The sequence below is a fragment of the Echeneis naucrates genome, chromosome 21, assembly GCF_900963305.1.
Source record: "Echeneis naucrates chromosome 21, fEcheNa1.1, whole genome shotgun sequence".
NCBI lineage: Eukaryota > Metazoa > Chordata > Actinopteri > Carangiformes > Echeneidae > Echeneis > Echeneis naucrates.
The window spans coordinates 9,979,152-10,001,050 of NC_042531.1; the positions used below are offsets into that span (position 1 = coordinate 9,979,152).

General features: G+C 39.9%; 1 protein-coding gene across 4 annotated transcripts; it reads right to left on the bottom strand.

The window, feature by feature from the left end:
* Positions 1–941: 941 nt before the first annotated feature.
* rpe (ribulose-5-phosphate-3-epimerase) lies at positions 942–5,025 on the bottom strand. 4 transcript variants are annotated; one of them, XM_029530570.1, is made up of 6 exons: positions 4,846–5,025; positions 4,386–4,465; positions 4,081–4,253; positions 3,889–3,918; positions 2,737–2,823; positions 942–2,655 (listed from the first exon to the last, which is right to left on the bottom strand). In XM_029530570.1, the coding sequence occupies exons 1-6, from the start codon at positions 4,965–4,967 to the stop codon at positions 2,533–2,535; spliced, it is 615 nt and encodes a 204-aa protein (XP_029386430.1). In that variant the 5' UTR covers positions 4,968–5,025; the 3' UTR covers positions 942–2,532. The 4 variants fall into 4 exon arrangements, with proteins under 4 accessions (XP_029386430.1, XP_029386427.1, XP_029386428.1 ...); XM_029530567.1 differs by having other exon boundaries at positions 943–2,655; positions 3,784–3,918; positions 4,846–4,967; XM_029530568.1 differs by having other exon boundaries at positions 2,533–2,655; positions 3,784–3,918; positions 4,114–4,253; positions 4,846–4,967.
* Positions 5,026–21,899: the final 16,874 nt, after the last annotated feature.

The following is a 21,899-nucleotide window of genomic DNA, read 5'->3' on the forward strand; positions in this document are numbered from 1 at the left end:
ATAATGAGACTACAGCATGGCTGAAGGAGTGTGGGGCATGTGTAGGAGCTGACTACTCCTGCACACCGAATTGTGTCGCTGTCTGCGTGAGGCAGCAGTGACACAGACAGACAAAACACCTGTCATCATCTATTAGAAAAGAAATCGGTCACAAGATATTTCCCTTCTGATATTAAATGCATGTATCATAGACAAACTCATTTGCCATGTGTGCTGACCTTATAAGAACCCACATGTGATATCATGCAATAAGCAAAACATTCCAACCTTAACTGCCATTAAATGTCACATTGAAATGAAAATACAGATTTAAGGCATCAATATTTTAACAGTCTGTGAGCTGCCTCCAAGACATGTGTTGCATTATTGAGAACGAGCTGCTTGCAGTTTGATGCATGTCATGGGTGATTCTCATTGACACAAAGGTTTCCTTCAGCAGACAAAGAGATGAGTGCTATTGTAGACATGTCTTTGGTCTTCCTGGGTGTCCCAAGGAAGAGGCTTCCACATTTCACTTTGGTTCAGTACATGCAATATTATAAACTGAAACCTCAAAACGCAGCCCACTCACAAACTTACAATTTCTTCCTGAGCCAACTGAATGCTCATTAACACTACTACGCTATGATTCACTCGCGTTACAATCAAATCAGTGTTTTAATATTGCTCAATTGGGTGGCAATAGTTTGTTTAAAAAAAAAAAAAAAAAAGATAAAAATTATTAAACTGCATGCGAAAGTATGTGTGTTGCTGGAAAGAACAGTTCAGCATAATAAACTTTTCCCTCATTGTGTAGTCAATTCTCCGCTGCTCTCTTTGGGACACTGATGCATTATAATTTACAGCACTGTTTCTTAAATCCAGAGCTGTGTAGAATATTTGTTTATGCTCACAAATTAATAATGTATGTTCACCATTTCATCATGATTCCTTACAACTAGGAATGCCATTATGTTTTTGTCCAAATTCGCCATCTAGTGTATGAAAAGAGAAATAGGATTAAAGGTCTGCAACCCCAGCTTCAGAATGCACACAACCTACTGCTGAGTAGTTTAATCAATAGCTGTAGATCATATTTTAAGAGAAGCAAAATATCAATTGACTATATTGTCACAATTTCAATTACTAATACACAATATTCGTTACAATCAAATATAACTTGCAATATTTACCTCGTCCTTTTGAGTTAAGTTGAGCCAAGGGGATGCAGTACCTGAGGATTCAAAGCTGTCAACCAAGAAGAGAAATATAAGGCTGCAGAGGTGACAAACTCACCAAAGCCTGCTCCGATAATCCGTGTTTGTTTTGGGGTTTTTTTTTAAAGCCACGATCAGAATTTAAATTCAACAGCATAAATCCATGTCAATGCTGGTGTAAGTGTGGGTTATGTTTTCTTGGCACACATTTAATACTAACCAAGCTGCCAACAGCCAATACAATTATTGCTGCTACATGCCACCCCCCCTTCCCAAGAGCCAAAATTTGCCATCTCCAATGGTCATTTCCAGTATGATAAAGCATGATAAAATAGAATTTAACCAAACTAGATTCACAATCAACAGCTATGAATGTAGCTTCCCCAGTGACCAGATCTGAACCCAGCTGAAGACCTCTGGGAGGTGGTGCAACAGGATCTGCAACTGGAAAATCTTTGGAAATTATGTGATGCAGCAATGTCAACACATAGAAGAGTCTCATAGGATGGTCTTGTGAAATTAACCAACTCAGAATGTTTTTAGAGCAAAGGGAGGCTGTAGTATAAGCAGGGAGTTGCTAATAAAGTGCAAGTGTACATGCAAACAACATTACTTGTGTTTATCATTTTCCCAATTCATCCCTGCTTGTAGTTGTGATCCAGTTTGTGATTTTACAGTTTGAGTAAACTTGGAGAATGTCTAAAATTAGGAAGGTTTGTCATTCTAATTAAATACCATACACGGTCTTTTCAAAGGCATGTTTACACAACATCAGTCTAGCATTTCAAGGTTGAACTGTAATTAATCCAGATATTATTTCCCTTATGCTTTTTTTTAATCTGCAAAACAAACTTTCATTGGATTCATTACTTTTTTACAGTATTTTTTTCAGTATTACAGGAAAATTAAAGAAAGGCGAGTGTTTAAAAAAAAAAAAAATAGCCACAGTGATTCTTTAGACACGTTATTGCCAGAATTAATTCATACTTACAACTCACAGTGCAAGGCAAAAATAATATTCAGGAATGTTTACAGATGAGAAATCAGCATAACCTCAGATTCCAGTCTTGAAATGACCATACTCACTTTGATTTAACTGTTTAGAGAGGAGAGTGTGGCAAGCTGTTCTGTAAAGGCATGGCACAGCCTGCCTCCCATTAAAGAGTTTGCCATCAGCCAAAGCCTTCACAGAAGCCCCCTGCTCTGACTGTGAACCCTGAACTCCACCCCAGAAATGTCCATATTGAGTCTGTTCCACTTGCTGCTATGGTGTGTTGCTTGGACGAGCTGGTTGAAGTGTCACTGTGGGGATGTCCAAAAAAAAAAAGAGGACTTCTCAACGGTCCAGCGAGCGTTTCTGAATTGCTTCAGCCACCACAGTGCGCAGAAGAGATATGACGGAACGAGGGTCATCACTGCCTACGACAGCGCTGCCGGACACTATCATGTTGGCTCCTGCCTGGGGCAAAGATGAAAACACACATAATGTGACAAAATCTTTCAGACTCGTTTAGTAGGCTGTAGTCTTTGTATTGCTTACCTCTGCACACTTGTGAATAGTATCAGGGCCGACACCTCCATCTACTTCAATGTCTAATGAAGGGAACTGACTCCTCAGCCAACTCACCTGGGCACAAAGGGAGAGAGACACAGAGAGATCATAATCTATTTTTACTAGACACATTTCAGATATTAGCATGACTGCAGAGAGACAGAGTGCTACAGATTAAAGAACAGATGTCCTCTGCCAGATTGGAACACTAGTCAAACAAAACTGATGCTTCTATCAGGGCTGTGAGATGCTATCGACATGAACACAACATCTAACAGACGTCTCCACAGTAAAAGCAAGAGGAAAAAGAGGGTGGGTTTTTTTTTTGTGTCTGTGTAATGCAATTTTATATGTTCTCATGGTATGATTGGTCTCACATTGTTGAGAAAGAGATAATTTATATTTTAGTCTGTAATTCTTGCCAATGTGTGATAGCACACTTCTTCTCTTTCCAATTAGGGTGTGACAAATTGTGCAAACTGTATATTTGTGCCAATGTGCTGCAGACTCGGTATATTTTTTTGTCGATATCTTTCAGGGAAAGGTATGCATGGAGAAAAGGATTTTCCACGTTGGTGATTTCAATAATACAGTTGAGCAGCTTGTTACATCCAATGTTTGCTAACTTGATAACATTTTTGTAAAGGAGCTGTTTCTGAGTGTTATTACCGCCACGTAGGCAGCGGTAGCAATAATGAATGTTGAAACACCTGGCCGGAAGAAATGTTGCAAGTTCAGCAACAAAATTACTTTCTTCAATTGCCAAGGGATGACTCCAAAGGTGGGAACCAATGCTAATGTTGACTATTGCTTTGCTTTCTATTTGGATTACTTCCTTCTTTCTACTTAAATTAGCATGCTGATAAGTTAGATCCAGCACAGTAGTCCCATGTTGTCAATTTCCAGTAGAGTCACTTGTAGGACCCAGGCTGCCCTGTAGGTCCAGCATTTCTTGGAGGATGTCTTGTGATACTACTGTAAATGAGTGTGAAAGCTGAAACTGACAGATCTCCTCTACCTGTAGTTTCTCATTACCTTGGGCATCATGTCTTCCATGAACTTCTGTCCTCCAAAGCCAGGTTCAACAGTCATGACAAGAGCCATGTCGATGTGGTTTGCCCACGGTGCCAGCTCTTCAACTGTTGTACCAGGTTTAATGGCCAAACCCACCTACAACATTCACACAGTGTTGATATGAGTCCTCCCAAAAGCCATTCACCTCTCCAATCGTGTTTGTAGCTGCTGCCATATACCGTCAAATAGGCATGATCTACTCAGACCTGCCTGCTCGATGTTTTGTCCCTTAAACACATTACACACTTTGATAATAACTGATATTTGACATGCTCTGGAGCTGGAATTCACCTTCATGCTGCTCTCTTTAATCTCCTTGATGAGGTTTCCAGGGTTGGTGGTGGCCTCCAGGTGGAAGGTGTACTGGTTGGCTCCCGCTGCTGCCATGGGCTTCACCCACTGCTCCGGCCGAGACACCATCATGTGCATGTCTGCAACATCAACACTGTCTTATCACTGAAGTCCAACACACAGAAGAGGCATTCACAACCCTGATCAATTCAATGGAACAATGAAGCTCGTGTTTGGACAGTGTGTAACATGTGAGTGGATTTATCTCTCACCAAAAAAAGGGTCTTGGCCTATTGCCTTCCTCAAGCACTCCACCATGGGATGGCCAAAAGTAATATTGGGGACAAAATGCCTTTAAAAGGAAACAAAACCAAACATGAACCAACAGTTGCTGTGAAAACGCCTCAACTTGCACAAACAGTTGCAAAGTAACGTCTTGCATAAGTGTGGAAGAGGGTAAGAGATAAAATCCGTCAATAAGAGCAAGAAGAGGGACTATGACTCAAGATTTGGAGCAGACTCTAATGTTTGGGAAGCCCCCCTCACTGACACACTGAAGCCAGAAAAATCCCCAGTTACGTAAACACAGCGGCTCGAACCATCTGAACTTCTGCCAGGCTAACTTAGCTTGTTGATGTTAGCCAACTTTAGCTCCCCTCGCTCTGAACTTCCCAGCCGGCAGTGCTAGCAGTTAGCATGCTAACTCGTCCAAAGAAGCGGCCATAAACTGACCCGTCCATGACGTCGAGGTGCAGATAATCCGCCCCGCACTCCATCATGCGGACACACTCGCTGCCCAGACAGGACAGGTCGCTGCTGAGGATGGAGGGGCCGATCTTCGCGCTGTAAGCCATGCTGTCACCGCTGGGCTCGTCTGCATGGAGCCGATCGGCTAGCTGCGGGTCAAGTCAGCCGCGAGCTAAACTACGACATCCGCTAATAACTTTCAAAGTAAGTGAAAAGAGGCCAGCGACTGAAAAGGCCACCTTGTGTTTTGTTTTTTGTTTTTTTTTTTGTTGTTTTTTTTTTTTTAGAAATTATGCCGTCGTGTAGATGAGTGCACTGGAAAAATCAAGGCGATTAAAAAAGCATTACAGTTGATGAGGATGATGACGTAGATGAGGAGGAGCATGATAGATTATATTCCTGCACGAGCTTTCAAAAATCTAAAACTGTTTCGCCACTTGCCTCTATTTTATTTTACTTTATTTATTAGCTTTGAAGGAAATCGGGGACAACACTTCCGGCGTTACTCTCGCTTTCAGTGGGTAGCTTGACACTTATTTTGACCATGTCCTGCGGCCGCACTTCCATCTTCAAAACAGGAAGGCGTTTCTTTGTGACACTAGATGGCGCGTAGTTCATACTTCATACGTACGTAACGAATAAGTATTCAAAAACAGACGGTGTGTGTCAGATCGATATGGTGAATTTCTTTTGAATGGCCAAACTGCCAAATCTGTCTGAATACTTTTAATAATGGGAGTCATCTTTGTGTCCAGCTTCTCTAATCTGAAAACAGTATTGACAGACATTTTCTGAACAATAATTATGAGTGATCAGCCACTTTGTTGGGTGATAAGGGGCACAGTTTTTTGTTTTTTTTTTTTGGTCAACATTGAGAAATAATGTGGGATGCCGTTGAGGGGAGTGTAAAAGGCATGAAATTGCCAAATCTTTTGACTTGTTTCGCGATCCAAAGCCAGAATGCCCTCCGCTTTGTTCTTCCTTTTGTGTTTTAGCCATTGATTTTTATGCTGTTAATGGCTGAATGAAATTTCACAGACTTTCACAGACACCTCTTTCCATCTGCCATTCTGTGGCATTGTTGCTTAAAATATGCATTAGATAGATAATGTAATGGCTTCAGAAGAAAGGCTTTTCCACAGATGGTGTGTGAGGATGCAGACTTCAAAGATATAAAGTTATACAGGCTTTAGAAAAACAGGGTTTATTGATTCAAGTAGCTTGCTAGAGCTGGGTGGAGGACAGGTTAGAGTACAGGGTCATCTGCCAAAGACTTGATGTTTGAGTTTATTCCTCAAAAGACAGTAAACCTCCTACAGAAAAGAGATAGGAGAAAAAGCAAGTAGTATACTTAACATTATAAAAGCTTTTCATGTCCTGCATGTTATTTGCATCAACTTAGAAATGATAAAAGAGACTGAACAAGAAAATCAGTTTAAAAGAAACAGCCAAATTTTTTGAAAATTAAAAAAAAAAAAAAAAAAAAAAAAAACCCACCTACACAAATTAGCCCATAATTCAATGACATTTAATAATATTTGACTACAGTGTAATTATTGATTGTGTGGATAACTACTAGTCAGTGAAATATGTGAGTTTGAATTAGTCCCTGATGTCTCATAACATCTGCATAATTTACGTTATGATATTTTATCACCTACAGTTTGGTGTCATTATTGCTGTTCATTGACAACACTTGAAATATCTGTACATCCAGAGCTATTCTTCTTTATTTGATTTGTTTATTAACATCATTGCTGCCACAGTCCACTGAAATGGGTTGAGAGTTTTTTATATGTGTGTCTAAGTTGTTGTGATTTATAAGGAGCAGAGGGCTGAGCTTTTAAAAAGCCTCTCTGCAGCGCTCTGCTGAGGCTCAGCCCACAAAGAGCCTCACTCATATGCCTAGATTGAATAAACAGAACCCGACATTTATGAGTTTTGCTCACATCTAACATTACTGACAAAAACACCAATGCTGTTGCATACTCCAGCAGCACAGGAAGATACAATTCTTCGTCAAGGTTGAGGCAGAGTAAGGTGGTGCCACAAAAGGGGACTGGGGCCTCAAGGTAGTAAAAAAGCTCCATGGTTTCATGGTCATTTCAAGGACCAATGCCTTCGCGGCAGGAGAGTACATTTTAGTTCTGTCATTAGTAAATTCCTTTATGGTACATCTTCTCATAGAAAGTATCTGACTGCTGACAGCAGACTGACAGGAGAGGGGACCAAGGAAAATGCACTGCCCCTCATTCAGTGACAGTTATATTATTATTATTATTATTATTATTCATTATTTTATTTATTTTTTTTTGCATTAGTGGGGGAGGAAAGGCAGAGGAATTATTTATAGTTTTATCAAACTATACACTGTTGTTAATTACTGAGTCCCAGTTTAACTATCTTTGGTACTTTACCACCACTTTACTGCCACATAGTTTCCTGATGACATTAATATGTAAAAAGAATATAAAGGATTTTCTAATTATATATTATAGTCATATAACAATCATAATATAGTGTTAAAACACTTACAATAGCCCCCAATGTCATGTTTTCCATCATTCTTCTTTCATTATTTATTTGGATGATCAAGATCCAAAAGTGTATGAACATATTGCACGTTTTCTGCTTCTTCATGCCTTGTGAAAAATATGTTTCATGAGCCTAACGAGCGTGTGGATAAAGGATTTCTTGTTACATGCATTCCTGCATCTCAGTCATCTGTGAAGACAATTAAAATTGTCTTTTCAACCACACTTTGGGACAAATAGAGAGCTGATGCTGATACAAGTTGAAGCTTAATCAATTCCACTCCTAGTTGAAGAAATGGCATGTGTTAATTTTCATATATATTGGTTGTTATTTTCCAGAGTTTCAAGTTGTTGGGCTGCTAAATTAATCTGTTTTGTATATTTTGTTGTGAGAGTATTCCTTTTAATAGATATATAAAAAATAAAATGACCCTGACATCTTTCCACAAGGTTTTAGCACTCTTTTACTAAGTTGGTTTATGACTTCATAAGCGCATTGAATTTTGTCTCAAAAGACTTTTTAATATACCTGTGGCTAATTAAGAGCGGCACAGCAGCATCTACTAAACATGTTTAACTTGTTTAATAATGTTTTCAAATGCATCTTCTGCCAAGTAGGAATTAATTATCTCATAAATCAGCAGCTTGCTCAGTTCCAAAAGAGAAATGAAAGACATCCTGAAAAACAACCTCCCATAGTACAGTTGGTGTTTGCAGGGAAATGGTGTTTTGATTTCATATAAGAAATATTTCCTGTGTGTGCTTTAAGTGCTCGTGAAGCTGTATACATTTGAAATTCAGCTGTAACCTTGGATAAGTTGGCTTCGGGCGACCTTTAACCTCTGCAGGGGAAGGTAGGAACGGGAGCGGAGACAGTACTGCTGGGTTTCTTCTTTTTTCTGTTAGTCTCTGTTGTTGATTAGCAATTTGGTACAAGTCCAAACTTTTGATGTATTATCGTGACTGAGACCTTCCTCCTGCTTCCTGCTTCCAGTTGACTTCAGCCTCCTGAGCAAACAGATAGCAATAAACCAGGGTTGGTGATGGTTCGGAAAGAGAGTTTGGAGCATGTGTCCTTGCAGCCTCTCCCTTCCTGGGCTTTATGTTGCCATGGTCGGGGTCCTTAACTGGAGAGGAAAGAACTGGGGAGGGGGTGTCTTACATGGAGCGTGTTTGTGTGCGTGCCTTCACTATGGATGCTCAACAGAGAAGCTTTCTTTTGTTTAGTATTTGATGGCTGGATATCCGCCGAGATTGTCAAGGAAGATTAGGAAAAAGCACGTAAACTAATTTTATAGGCTGACAAAATAGTGATCCAATCATGCAAGAATTTAAAGGGCACAGGCAAAAAGAAAATGATACAGAGCTGCAGTTTAATGAATATAAAACATTCTTACTTTTCAAGGTCTATTTTGAAAGTGTTCCAGCTCGCTGATGTTAATGTTCACAGAATTTTGTAGGTGTATTGTGACCACCAGCTCTGTGATTATTCACCACATAAAATGCAGACTTAAGTTGTGGTTTTTGTTTGTGCTGCTTGAACTGTGGTTGGTTGGAGACATAGGATATTTTTTAGGATATTTTGTCGCGCCATTTGAACCAAAAGCCAGATCAGTGGAGGAGTCCTTTGATATTAATATGTTTGTGTGGCTACATGTCCAAGTTTTTGTCAGTTATTCATAGAGCACTAAATCACTTTATGTGATGGTGCATATTTTTTAACATGACTTATTTACCTTGACCAGGGCACACCACAGACGGTGGTGGCCAGCATTTAAAGGCAATTGCCTGTGAAAACAACGCCAAGAAAGAAATGGACCCTTCCACCAGTCATAATTTAGTGCTTTATGGTCAGCAAGTGTCACTTCAAAAGGCCAGAATTTGGGCCACAGGGGTACTAGTGACATTTTAAAATGACAGTATGGGGTTATAAAAGAATAAAAAGCAGATTGTTCTGAATAATTTTTTGTGTGATTTAAGACCTGTAGCCCACTGTGCAGGTTTATTGGAGTAGAAGTTACCTCCTGACCTCATAAAAAAACATCTAATCCACCTGATTTAATCTTTAATATGTGAAGACTGTAGATGCAAAAGACTGCCAAAAAAAGAACACACCAACATGTTCTGATAGAGTGCTGGGATTTGGTATATGAGAACAGGTAATCCATTTCTAATAAAGCTTGAGGTCAGACAAAGCGATGTCTTAGTTTTTTTTAATACACAGGGAGAATTCACCTTTTGCTATCTGTCTATGTATAACTATCAGTGAAGTTCCACATAATGTTAAAATAATTTCCCCGTTTAACCTTATCCTTATCATTGATAACAAGCACACTCCACAAGCAGCTTTATATTTAGTCATTTAAAGCTAAAATAAACCTGGCAACATGTGTTTTCATATGCAGGCTGAACTGAGTCATGACGATTTTCTCCTCTACAGGGAAGAGTATTAAATGCTTGTCATGCTAAGAATATAACATGAAATCCACTGAGTGTTACTCAGCTGTGGAAGAATGTCAGGCACTGTTTGGCACTGAGGGTCCATATCTTTTTGAGAAAATACATTTGTTGTGGGAAAAAAAAGTGAGACCAAGCCCAAGCATGAATCCGTACCCCATCTGGTGTTTCCAACAGCTGTTGGACCCACCGTGGAGAGTGCTAAAGAGTCAACATGTTCTCCCAAATCCTTGTCCTCAGTGAGGACACATTTGACATTTTTACTACAGCACGCTGAAAGGAAAAGTAACAGGGATGCACTCCGATGAAGTTGCATGCATCCGAATTCCTAACTATATACAAGTCCAACATCTACACTTTGAGAGGTGATCAATTCAAACCTGATATGTTTAACTAGCTGAGGAAAAAACACTTCCTCAGGACCTGACAGCTGAAGTGACTCTCCCTAACCTCTCACACAAACAATGAAACCTCAGCAGGATTGTCAGAAAAGAGACCTCATCCATTTGCCAGAGTGAGTGAGTGAGTGAGTGAGTGAGTGAGTGAGTGAGTGAGAACAGATGTATTGGCAGTTCAACTGATAGTGGGGAAATCAGCAGAAAAGGTTTATTAGGTCCTAGAAGAATTGCTCTTGAGGATAATGAAGCATACCCTTTCTGATCCTGTTTGTTTTTTGTTTTTTTTTTCTTGAGACGAGCAGATGACTCTGATACACTGTCACAGGTTAATTTTGATGCACGTCAGCTATCCACACTAAATGTCAGCTCCTCTGGCTTCAATGTGTTTTCAATGTGTCCGTAGGAAACATTTCTGCTACACTATTAACTCTACTCTCCCTCTAAGCCTTTATCCCTGACAGTAAAACACGCAGATACCATCATCAGGTCATTCCATTAAAGTAAGAAAAATGCAAATTATTTTAAAGACTTCATATCCTTACAAAGTGTTGTCCCACTATCCAATTAACCTCCTCCAGAGAATGGACAGAAGTGAGAACAGGAGCGTGATGGGTTAGAGCCCCCATGAGACGCAGGTCTTTGAGAGCACTTCAACAACGCTTATACTAGCCAGGGGCTTTTATTTAGACTCTAGATGTCTTTTTAGGTATTTACTCTTCTTTTATTCATTTGTTGTACTGCTGCTTGTCAGCTTAAAAGCTAATATTGACTTTACTAGTCTGTTTTTGTTTGGCATGGGAACGCTTCAGGCTATGGCCGGCCCCGGCCTCTTTGAGAGGCTTACCAGAGGAGCCTGGCACATATCCAGCGTCTACAGTACAGCTGATTATAATGGACTATGCTATACTGGGCTGCACAGGGTGATAGAAGTGCAACTGGAAAATGGCCACTTTATTTCATGTAAGTGCTTGTACACAAAACTGTCTTTAAATGATTTTCGGGTAGTGCTCCCCTTGAGGAGTTCAACTGGTTTCAAAGAGTAATAGAGGATATAACATGGTCCCCACTGGTTTCTTCAAGCCTGAGCGAAGAACAACCCCATAGAGGAAGGTATTTGTGCTTTATCTTCTTTGCCAGAAAACATCCCATGATGCTGAGAAAGAATAGGAAAGTTGAAAAAATATGGATCACAACTAAAGAGCAAGGATCAGTGGGCCCTCTTCCAACAGATTTCATGAGCTACTCCATCAACATGGATGATGGCAAGATAGGGAGTAACACAAATCCACGCGAGCCCTTGACAAATCTTTATTCTCCAATGCAGAAACTAGCCAACAGACTAATAGGAATGCTGGTAGTTTTGGAGAAGATCCACCCGGAAATGCATTTGAGCAACGCAACAGTTTGTTGTTTTTCAGGCTCTGACAGGGTGTTTCCCTCGTGGTGTTATATAAGTTCAAGCCTTGGGGTGTGAGATCTGTTAGTGGTTTTTTAGGGTGGATTTCTCTTGAGTAAAATAACCAGTCCTCTGGCTAACACGGTTAATTACAGGAGTAACTGGGAAGGTTTAAGATGAAAGTATAATTTTGTTACGACCTTCTGTCTGTGTAATTGTTTTTCTGTCCTACGTCTTAATCAGCTGCGTAAATTTTCTACCTTTGGATGCACCCAGGCAAGCCGTTTCCTGATGTTCCCAATCTTCATGTCAAGTTTAACTAACCTGCTGCTGCAGCTGGTTAGATCAGGAAGAAAACAACTAAGTATATTTTCTCAAATGTCTAACTATTCCTTTCGTTTCAAAGAGGATAGAAGCATCCGCAGTATGTGCCAAGGTTGTGAGTGCAATTGATTGAATTTTATGATCTAAACAAACACCCCTTTGTTTTGTTTGCCGCATTACAAGGAAATTAGATGTGAACATTGAGATCAATTTCATTTTGTTTTGATGTCTCCGTGTATATTAACATAATGCAGGACATGTTATGAGACCACACACATTCTGCAGAGATTCCCAAAAGATGTGAATCTTATAAACAAACAACTTTTTTTTTTTACAGTGTTGAGTCCTCATGTAACAAGTTGAGAACAAGCCCCGTGTGCTGACATGTCCGCTACTTCTTACCAATGAACAAGAACGAACAGCGACGATCGCATGGTGTCAGGGACAACTATGGATCATTTTGCTCCATATCTGGAGTTGCCATGACAATCATGTAAATTTGACTTGTGCATTCCTGTGGTATGAAGACATTCGTGGCAGGAATTTCCCCTGGCTCACTCGTTGTTTTTGCTGCTGTGTCCCTGCCGTGCCTCCGGAGGTGATGGAAAGTTCAACCACAACGATTCTGGAATCTGAAAGAGCATCTTTATTTTGCATACATATAAACGGTGCACACTTTTGTTCGGGTGTAAAGTGGACACCATTACTGTAGATGCAGTGCATTATAATGAAAGTGACATTTATTTGTCATTTTTGGATGCCTCAGTGTGCATCCAAAAATGACCAATAGCTTTGTGGGGACCAAAATTCTGTCCCCTGATGTTAAAATGGCAGTGCTAAAGTTAAAACATTGGTTATGATGAGGTTGAGGCATTAGAGTAAGGTGATAAGGAATGCATCATGTCAAAGAGTCCATGTGTATGCTGTATTTGTGTTCTATAGCTACTAACAGCAGACCTCTCTGCCATTGCACAGAAAGAAAGCCCAAGCCGGCATGGGCAGCCGTGGTGAAGTGATATTATATTCAACTAATACTATGAATTCACACACTCTTTCGCTAAGACTTCTTCACCTGTGATTTTATGCGATCGTGGTTTTGCACCACATAACCCGCTGCTACTCTTACTCTGGAGGTCAGGAGGGGGCAAGAGTCTTCTCATTTGCAATCAATTGCAGTGAGAGTAGTTTTACTGGCAGTAAATCGAACCAGGCCCCTACATCCTTGGTATCTTATACTCATGAACAAACCCAGCAAGCCGCAATGCCCCATCCACAGCACTTTCAGCCATAACCTTATATACTTAGATTCACGATTTACTGGAACCTACAAGGAATGAATTTATAACTTCTAACCTTCCAGGCATCCCTCAAAAGCGATGAATCATGTGGTCAGAGAACTGATCCGTGCTGTGAGAAGTCCTCTTCCTTCTTCAGCTATTTGAACAATTACTCCAGCGCTCTGTTTTCAAGATTTTGATTTCTTCCTTTGGACCTCAAGATTCCGTACAAAAATCCACTCCAGAACCCCAAAGCTGTTGAGAAATGTATATACCCCCCCGGACCATCTCAACCACTAGGGCTTATTTTGTTTATCATAACTTTTGATTTCTTCCTTTGGGTGCAAGTACAAGAAATTATTTCCACCGACCACCTTGATCTGCCGAAGGTGGACCCAATATTTTCTTTGGACTGTAGCCTACCCAAAGAAAAGAGTCAAAAGAAAAAAAGTAAAATGTTCTTTAACTAAGTATTTGAGAATGTTACAGGATTCTCAGAGTTTCTGAAATGAAATCTTTATGAGGCGTGATTAATTTTTTCACCCAACACCCAAAATGAAGACTCCTGAGTCTGATCAAATGGCTCAAATTTTGGTTTTGAAAAATTGAGAAATTAAATCCTAAATTCATTATGTACGTCACAAAACTATGTTGTTTGATTTTAATGGACAAATAAAAAAAAAAAAAAAAACACAGCCAAAATTCTCTCGGCTAGTGAGAATTGATATAATTTTAGGTCAATGGTTAACACATTGTGAGACTCACTAAAGTTTTAAGTCCAATGTCCAAATGTAAGAAGAGTTGAAGACTCCAACAATGTAATCTCAAGTAAATATGACTACATTTATCAGTGTGGTTTTGCAATAGATCCTCACACCCAGCAGACCCATTCGTTTTGACAAATACATCTTGGAGGTGTCTCGCCAAGCGGCTCAGTGTTAGGGTTAGGTTTGCAGTACTCTCAATACGAGACTTGATATGCTTCCTAACTGCATGGAAGTCGTGAGCATGTGGTGTTTTCTTTTTTATTTTTCTTTTTATTTTTTGATCCTCACAGGACTCAACAAAGTTTCAAAATGGAAAAGCAAAGTAAGATGCTCAGAGAGAAGCTGCAGCACAAACCTGCCCATTTTTGGTCAAAGCCAATCCTTCTTTTAATAGGCAGACATCAACCAGTGCTGCGAATGCCATCTGGACAATTTTTAAAAGAAAATTAGAGAAGCAGTGTTGTGGTTATATAATGAAATAAGATTTTTGTGTTTTTTTTTTTTTTTATATATATATACTGGTCCAAACTTGTGTTGGCATAGTCCAGCAGTTCAGTGCTGGAAAAGCAGAAATATGTGCCTGCAAAATAGTTTTACAGAAATGCGTTTGAATCCTTTGTGTAATCAAAACGCAATATGGGGTTAAACGGAACCATGGCTATATAAAGAAACCAAAAATCAGTCATGATGATAATGCTCGTACCCACTGGGGGTATAATTTTACTCACAGAAAAGGGGCATGAATCGCATCTTCAAAACAAGGAGGGATTCATGTCATTGTCATGGCAACTTTTCCCCGTTAAAGACTCATTTTTTTTTTATTATCTAACCCTTTCTTGCCACCAGGGGTTAACTTTCATCATTTTTAAAGCTGTCTCAAAGCTGTGCTCTCTGAATGATTTATTGTTACTCATAGGCCACAATCCATATCACCTCGATTGCATATGGTTGTGTGAAATCTCCCATAAGCGCTTGGTTCTTTCAGTAATGGCAAAGAGCAGGGAAATGGAGACATGGCTTGAAAGGGTGGAACTCTTGGCTTTCCTTCTGTGTCATTCCTGAGAAGCAAAAGTACATATCTTGTCCAGATGTTTTGCAGGTTGGACAATGTGGACAATGGAATGGCTTCCCTGTGTTTGCTGCAGCGTTCCAGCTATCACAGTGCTCAGGAAGATTTATCAAATCATTTTAGGACATTACAAACCCTTGACTCTTTAAAGCAGCTATAATAATCAGTTTTCTAACAGTGGATCAAATGTGTGTAGTGAAGCGGTCACTAATGTTTGTGGGAGGGGGTCCCTTCCGGTACAATATAGTGGATGATTTAGTTAATGAAAAGCCAGATATTTTTATAATGACTTGGTGGAGACAGTTAAAGGCAGTTAAAGCGGATTAATTAATCAATACGGAACCTGAATTTGTCATTTGATCCATTTACTAATAAGAACCAAAAATATCTCTGATATTGTATCTGTAAATAAGAAACTGCTGCGATACCGTGGCAGCTGTCCAGGTACTGTCTGATGGCAAAACTCAACAAATATACATTTCATGTGTCAAATCCTCTGTGAGGTCTGCATGATTGTGTGTGTGAGCAAGGTAATGACTCTCCTTGGACCCTGGTAGTATCTTTTTACTTCCAAAACATTAACTTAATCTTTCACGAGAGACCGATTTGTGTGCACACTTCGCCCCTTTCTTTTACAGGTCAAAATTTTTGTCCAAGCAAAGCAAGAGCCCACCATCACTCTATGACACCACTTTCAACACCATACCACAACATCCTAGTTAAGAAATTCAAAGGTCCTGTTTCTCCGTGGATTGACTTTGATTGAATGATGAAGAAAATGAGAAAATATGATGTAACTGGGCAAAAGTTTACGTACCACCATATGCGTGGTTACTTATCATTTGAAGATTTGTGACTCTCGGTGCTTCTGATACTCTCTCTTCTTGGAGGACTGGCTTTTATTTCAGGCAGCACATGGCAGCTTCGGAAGGACTGTAAGGACTTTGTAAAGTCTGACTCTCTGACAGTAAAAGAAATGAGGTAATGCAGAAGACCATTATTTCCACAGCGGTACTTTACTCCTGAGCCCAAACTGTCAGGCTCGATATTGTCACCTTCATCCTGATAACAGGCGCACACCCAGCTACAAGGTCGTAACCCCCATCAATCATTTTTAACAAAGAGTCTGAGCCGTCCACCAACTCTGGCAGTGTGTTCGGAGACAAGACTCTGGAGAGGTGAGTGCTGAATGTCACATCTTGACTGATAGCATGGGCCCTGGTTTTGGTCTGAAGGGTTTGAACACCCAGTATGCTTTAAAACTGCATCCAAAGGTTAAATCTGAATACACATTTTGTATTTCGTTATTGTGGTTATCTGATCTGTTATTTCTTATCACTCACTGTTACTGCTCAATAGTTCATCAATATGGGATATATAAAAAACAAAGAGTGAATGAAATGTCTGTTTTTCAGGTCAGACAGTGATGCCTGGGGCATGTGGAGCACTGTTAGCATGTAGGTGAGGCATTTTTAGGAGATCAATGGACACACAGACAGACACATCACTGAGCTTATTTTTTGGCCTGCTGGTTTTTCGAGCAGATTAATTCAATGTCTCTTCCTCACAGCAATCCACAGACAGATGGAAACATGGCAGTGGCAGCACAGTCAACCAACGAAAAAGAAAGAGAGAGCTACTTGCCACTGACAGTAGTTTCGTGCTGATTTTGTGAGTGCTCTGATTATTTCGTCTTATTTCGTCAGTATTGTTTAGTTTTCAGTACTGTAGCTATATATCTGTAGATTTCCAATTTGCTGCAACAAAAAAGGTGGATTGGGCATTCATTGGCAGAACGGGGACACATCACAGGGCCTGTTATTCTTCTTCCCCTCTCTGAGAGCACCTTGTCCACATTCTAGTTCCACACATAACCCTTAACACCAAACCCTTCTCTCTAAGATAACACTGTGGAGTCTAAAAAAGCTAAGACCATGTACTGTTCTGCCATTTGAGAAGAACCAGGTCACGGGAATAAGATCAGGCAAGAGGGATCTACATAAACTCTAAAGAAGAGCAAAAAAAACAAAAATTTTGTACTAATGGAAGAGTAAAGTTGATAATATTTCTGTAGACTGTACCAAGTTACAGTCCGAATCAGCTTGTGAATGAAACAGGCGGATGCTGTTGTATAGAAGCAGAAGTCCATGAGTTGACTGAGCTGTTACTTTAAACATCTTCAAACTCACCTGAGGCTTTTTACACAAATGTGTAAACTATCCCACCACATGCTCACATGCATGCATGTTTTCAGACGGGTCTTCAAGGCTGCACATGGTCCCCATGTAGAAAACACAGCACATGTGCTCTGGCAGATCTGCGAGGCGCACCCCATGATTAATGTTAGAGAAGTCTGAAAGAAAAGGCTTTAGCCTTTGATATCTGTATATCTGTGTTTCCATTACAAGGCCACTATTTATACACTGTACTTCAAACATAATCCGCATTGCGGTTTAGTCTGGTGAGAATGGGTGGAAAGTAATGGGAGCGTGTACCAGGATTTAATTAAGAATGTGGATTAGTGACTGAAAATAATTACACAACATAATGGCAGAGGGGGAGGTGAGATAGTTTAAAAGCTTAGAGCAAAGGAAAGGGCACCTGTGTGTCCCCGTAGGTGAACTGTATTTTTATATGTTTGTGTTTGTCCAGGCTTAGAGGTGGTCTGTGTGTGTCCAGTCTGTGGTGTGTGGTGTAGATCAGGTTTGCTGCCTGTGTGTGTCCCAGCCAGAGACCCTCTCTGGTGGGCCTGAGGTGATGGATGATGCTTGGAAGTTCCAGATCTGCTGTGTGTGAGTGCTGTCTGAGCAGCTATGAGACAGTTATGGATAATAGAGGGTTTTGAGCATGTGTGCCTGTGTGCGTGCGTGCGTGTGTGCGCGCGCGCTCGTGCGTGTGTGTGTGTGTGTGTGTGCATGCATGAGTAAGTTTGAGTGTGAAGAAATGAGAGCTTGCTGATGGCTGTTGTGTTTGAGGTGTTATTCAAGCATTATTGATTACCAGGTGACAGGCATGTGAAGGAAAGCAATTTAATACTGAGAAAGTGGTGAAACACGCCTACATACACCTCCTCCCTTTAAGTTATGTTTGTTCAAGCCCCCCACTACTGCTATAGAATTACAAACCATATACCAAGTGTAAGGGCAAGATGGAAAGCCCAGTTTGGGTTGCAGCTTTTACTTGTGACATATCGACCTCGATGAAAATCATCATCCATCTTCAACACAGACAGGTATGAGTTTACAGTTGAAATGAAAAAACCCGGAGAGCTTTATTGTTGTTGAAATTTGATTCTTGACAAACCCTGTATCTCTTTTGGGAACACGTCTGCAATAAATAAACAATGATTCAGTTTATGGAGGATACAGAGGATAAGCTTTACTGTCACTGTGCAGTGAGGAGAGTACAACAAAACTATGTGCACGCCAGCTAAACCACATTTCACAGGTGAAACGTACAGGAAAAGCACCAACCGCTAGAGAAAGCTCAGGTTTATGGTAACGACATTGGCTTTGAAGTTATTTGGTCATTAAAGTCCATTTTTCATCCTAAATAATTTGTTATACTTGAATCATGAATTTCAGTCCAATTATAAAAATCCCATCCAGTATTTGTTAAGGCATCCCTCTCAAAATTATAGATGTCAACCACAATATAGGAAAAGTCAGGAGATCACCAAAGTCATTAAAATTCATCCTTTGGGGACTTTGCTGAAAGATTTCTGTATGCTCGAACAAATTAGTCATTGGTAAGGTATAACCTTACTTGTACGACCTCATCTGTAATTAGGTTTTGGTGTGAGGTTTAGTTTGAAATCAAATCTGTATTTGGATGTTTGCTTTTCACATAATGTCTAGTGTAAGAATGACAGGTCACAGTAAATCAAAAGACCTCAAAGCGGTCAGAATGGCCATCACGTTCCCGGTGCTTGTCCTCTCATGTTTTTCTCTTCCTTTTATCAAAGGGCTTCTTGTTTTCATTAAGGGAGTTTCCACCAAAATGAGAAAATCAAACACAAAAGACCTTAATTCCCTCTGGTCCTCATTCCCTCCATCTTTTCTGTCATCTCTATGGCAATTTTTGAGCTCTAAGCTCCAAATTAGGGGACTTTGATGTTTCACGTTGCCATGGTAATTTGATTGGACAATGCTGCAAGTTCTGCAGACCGTATATTTTGATCCAATGAGTTGACATGCCATAAAAGAAACTCAAGCAGCAGGGTATTTTCTGCACGTCCTCATATTGAATAAATCTCTCTCTTGTGCTAATGACAGTGATTTTTAACTGGTGTCATTTGATTCACCGCTCTGACAAACTTTCATAATGAAAGATAATTTCTCTTTACCATTCAAGCACGAGTGATTTATCACAGATCCAAGATAAATAGCCAAATGATACTAGGTAATGTTGATTGCAACATTAGTCATTTTAGTGTTTCTCTTACAGCTCCATGTTTCAAAATCTTTGTTTTGGAACAATGAAATAGCTGCAGCTGTGACAACAATGATGTCCTGAAGCAAATAAAACTAGTAATGGATACAAGAGAGTGACTCAAAACCGCTGCAGAGGTGAAAAGGGGACAGGAGAGGACAAACCCTGAATACAGCTCGTAAAAATCTTCTATTCATAACTAAAGGCTAGAGGGGGAATACAATCCATCGCATGTTTTCATTTGGTCAATTGTGCAAGTGAATGCTGAGATTTGGTGTCACACATGCACAGACATTAGGTGTGTCAACTGTCAGTTTCCCCACCCTAAACCACCCTCAACCCCACCCGGAAACTCCAACTTCCTCCCCCATTCATCTCGCTGTGATTTTGTTTTATTTTTCAAGAGCTGTTTTACAAACTCATTTGTCAAGCCACAAAAGAGTTTACTGAGCTCTGTGAAAGCAAGTCTAGGAAAGCTTAGAGATTTGAGGATTACAATGACACGTTGTATCAAAGCCAACTGCAGCCATCGTAAGCCGCAATAAGATGCAGACGTTTCAGTTTCAGAATAAAAATTGCCTGATATTGGAAACAGTCAGATATATTTGGTGCTGTTTGTGAGGGACTGTGCAATACGCATGCTCATTGTTTAAATCCATTTTATCATAGTAGTATGCATGGCATGCATCGCAGGTTGCTTGAGCTACAGCGGACATACAACCAAAGCAAAATAGTGGAGGGAACTTGAGTGAGTTCCAGGGAGGCAGATGAAGGCTCATAACTGGGGTGATACAGAGGAGGAGGATGAGAGCCAAGACAGTCCGAGGTGGTTGGTGAATGACACACAGACATTGATTTTCACCGCAGGGTGTGAATTATGTGTGTGTGTGTGTGTCATTGATGAAGAGTGAAACTCCCTGTAAACTGATACCATCTGCCCTTTCTGCACTGCTATCCAGAAAAAGAAGAACAGGGAAGGAAGCAGGGCTTTTCTTTTTGGCAACAAACAGACAAAAACACTGACTCATTATCATCTGCGTAAACAGTGTGATGAATAATGTGTATAGCTGACGGGAAAAGATGAGATGACCACTTAAAACATAATAAACTTTTTTTGAATTCCCAGAGTTATCCTGAGTTAATCAGTAAAAAAAATAACACATTTCATTCCTTTTCCAATAACATTTAGTCTTTCCACGTGAAAAGTAATTGCAACAAGTACAACTATGATGATTCACCATTTTTACGGCTTTGTTTTTGGCACTCTTTTATGTGGGGAAAAAATGATCTTGCTAAATATTGCAAGTGTGTCTTAAAGGACCATACACAAACTTTGAATTAGCATTGTGTTTTTGTGACTAACACACCTATGAATGCCATAAAAACATGATCCAGACAGAACGTATCCTTAACTTAGGAAATCAAAATTATATAAAATGAGTAGTAGTTGTTTTGTTTTGTTTTGTTTTTTCCTTGAGATGAAAAACCTCACTGGCTCCCACAAGGCACTATATACGAATCACACATGCTCAGCCGTTTTTGTCCGTAATGGAAAGTGCAGGTGTAGGAAATGAACAGTCAAGTTGCAATTAATTCCTTTCTCTGTTTGTCTGCCCATGATGTATGTGAAGACTCACTGGGAAATATTGCTTTACAAGGAGCATATTCAGGAATTCAGGCCTTCTAATGACACTTAATAAGTCCCATGCAAAACTCAAAGAGGATGAAGCACGTTCTTGGCAAGACACAATGCAGTCTATGTAGTTATGTATTCTGTGGCGCTCGGATATTCGTGACATTTCTGTTTGGAAATGTTCAGTGGGTGTAATGAGAATCCACAATTGAAGAATTGCTATTGTGCGAGCTGGATTAATTTGTCAAAGCAAAAGGAACAAAAAAAAAAAGTCTAGTTTCAGGGATTTCCATGTTTTTGCATAACTTTTGGAATACCTGCTTCTCTGTTGCAGTAAAGAGTATAGAGGAGTGTGTTCACAAAGCCTATTTCTCCAGATAAAAAGCTTGTGAATTTATCTTTTATTTATTTATTTATTTATTTATTTATTTATTTATTTTTTACAAAGCAGACAAAATGAGGGAGGCAACTTGCAGTTTATGAAGCTTGTTAAAGTAGGTTCTTGTGCAGGGATGTCATGTTGACTTTACTGAGACGCCCAGCTTTTGTCTGAATAAACAGGCTTGTTTTTCCAGTGGAATGCCAGAGCCTGACCCGAGACAGGAACCAAAGGAGCACATTTGTCTGCTCAAACATCTTCACAGACAAAACATCACCAGCAGCCAATATTTTTTTTTTTTTTTTTTTGTCACCTCGGAGCTCTGCATGCATAATTCCTACTTATGATTTTAGCCGTCACCGTAACACATCCTG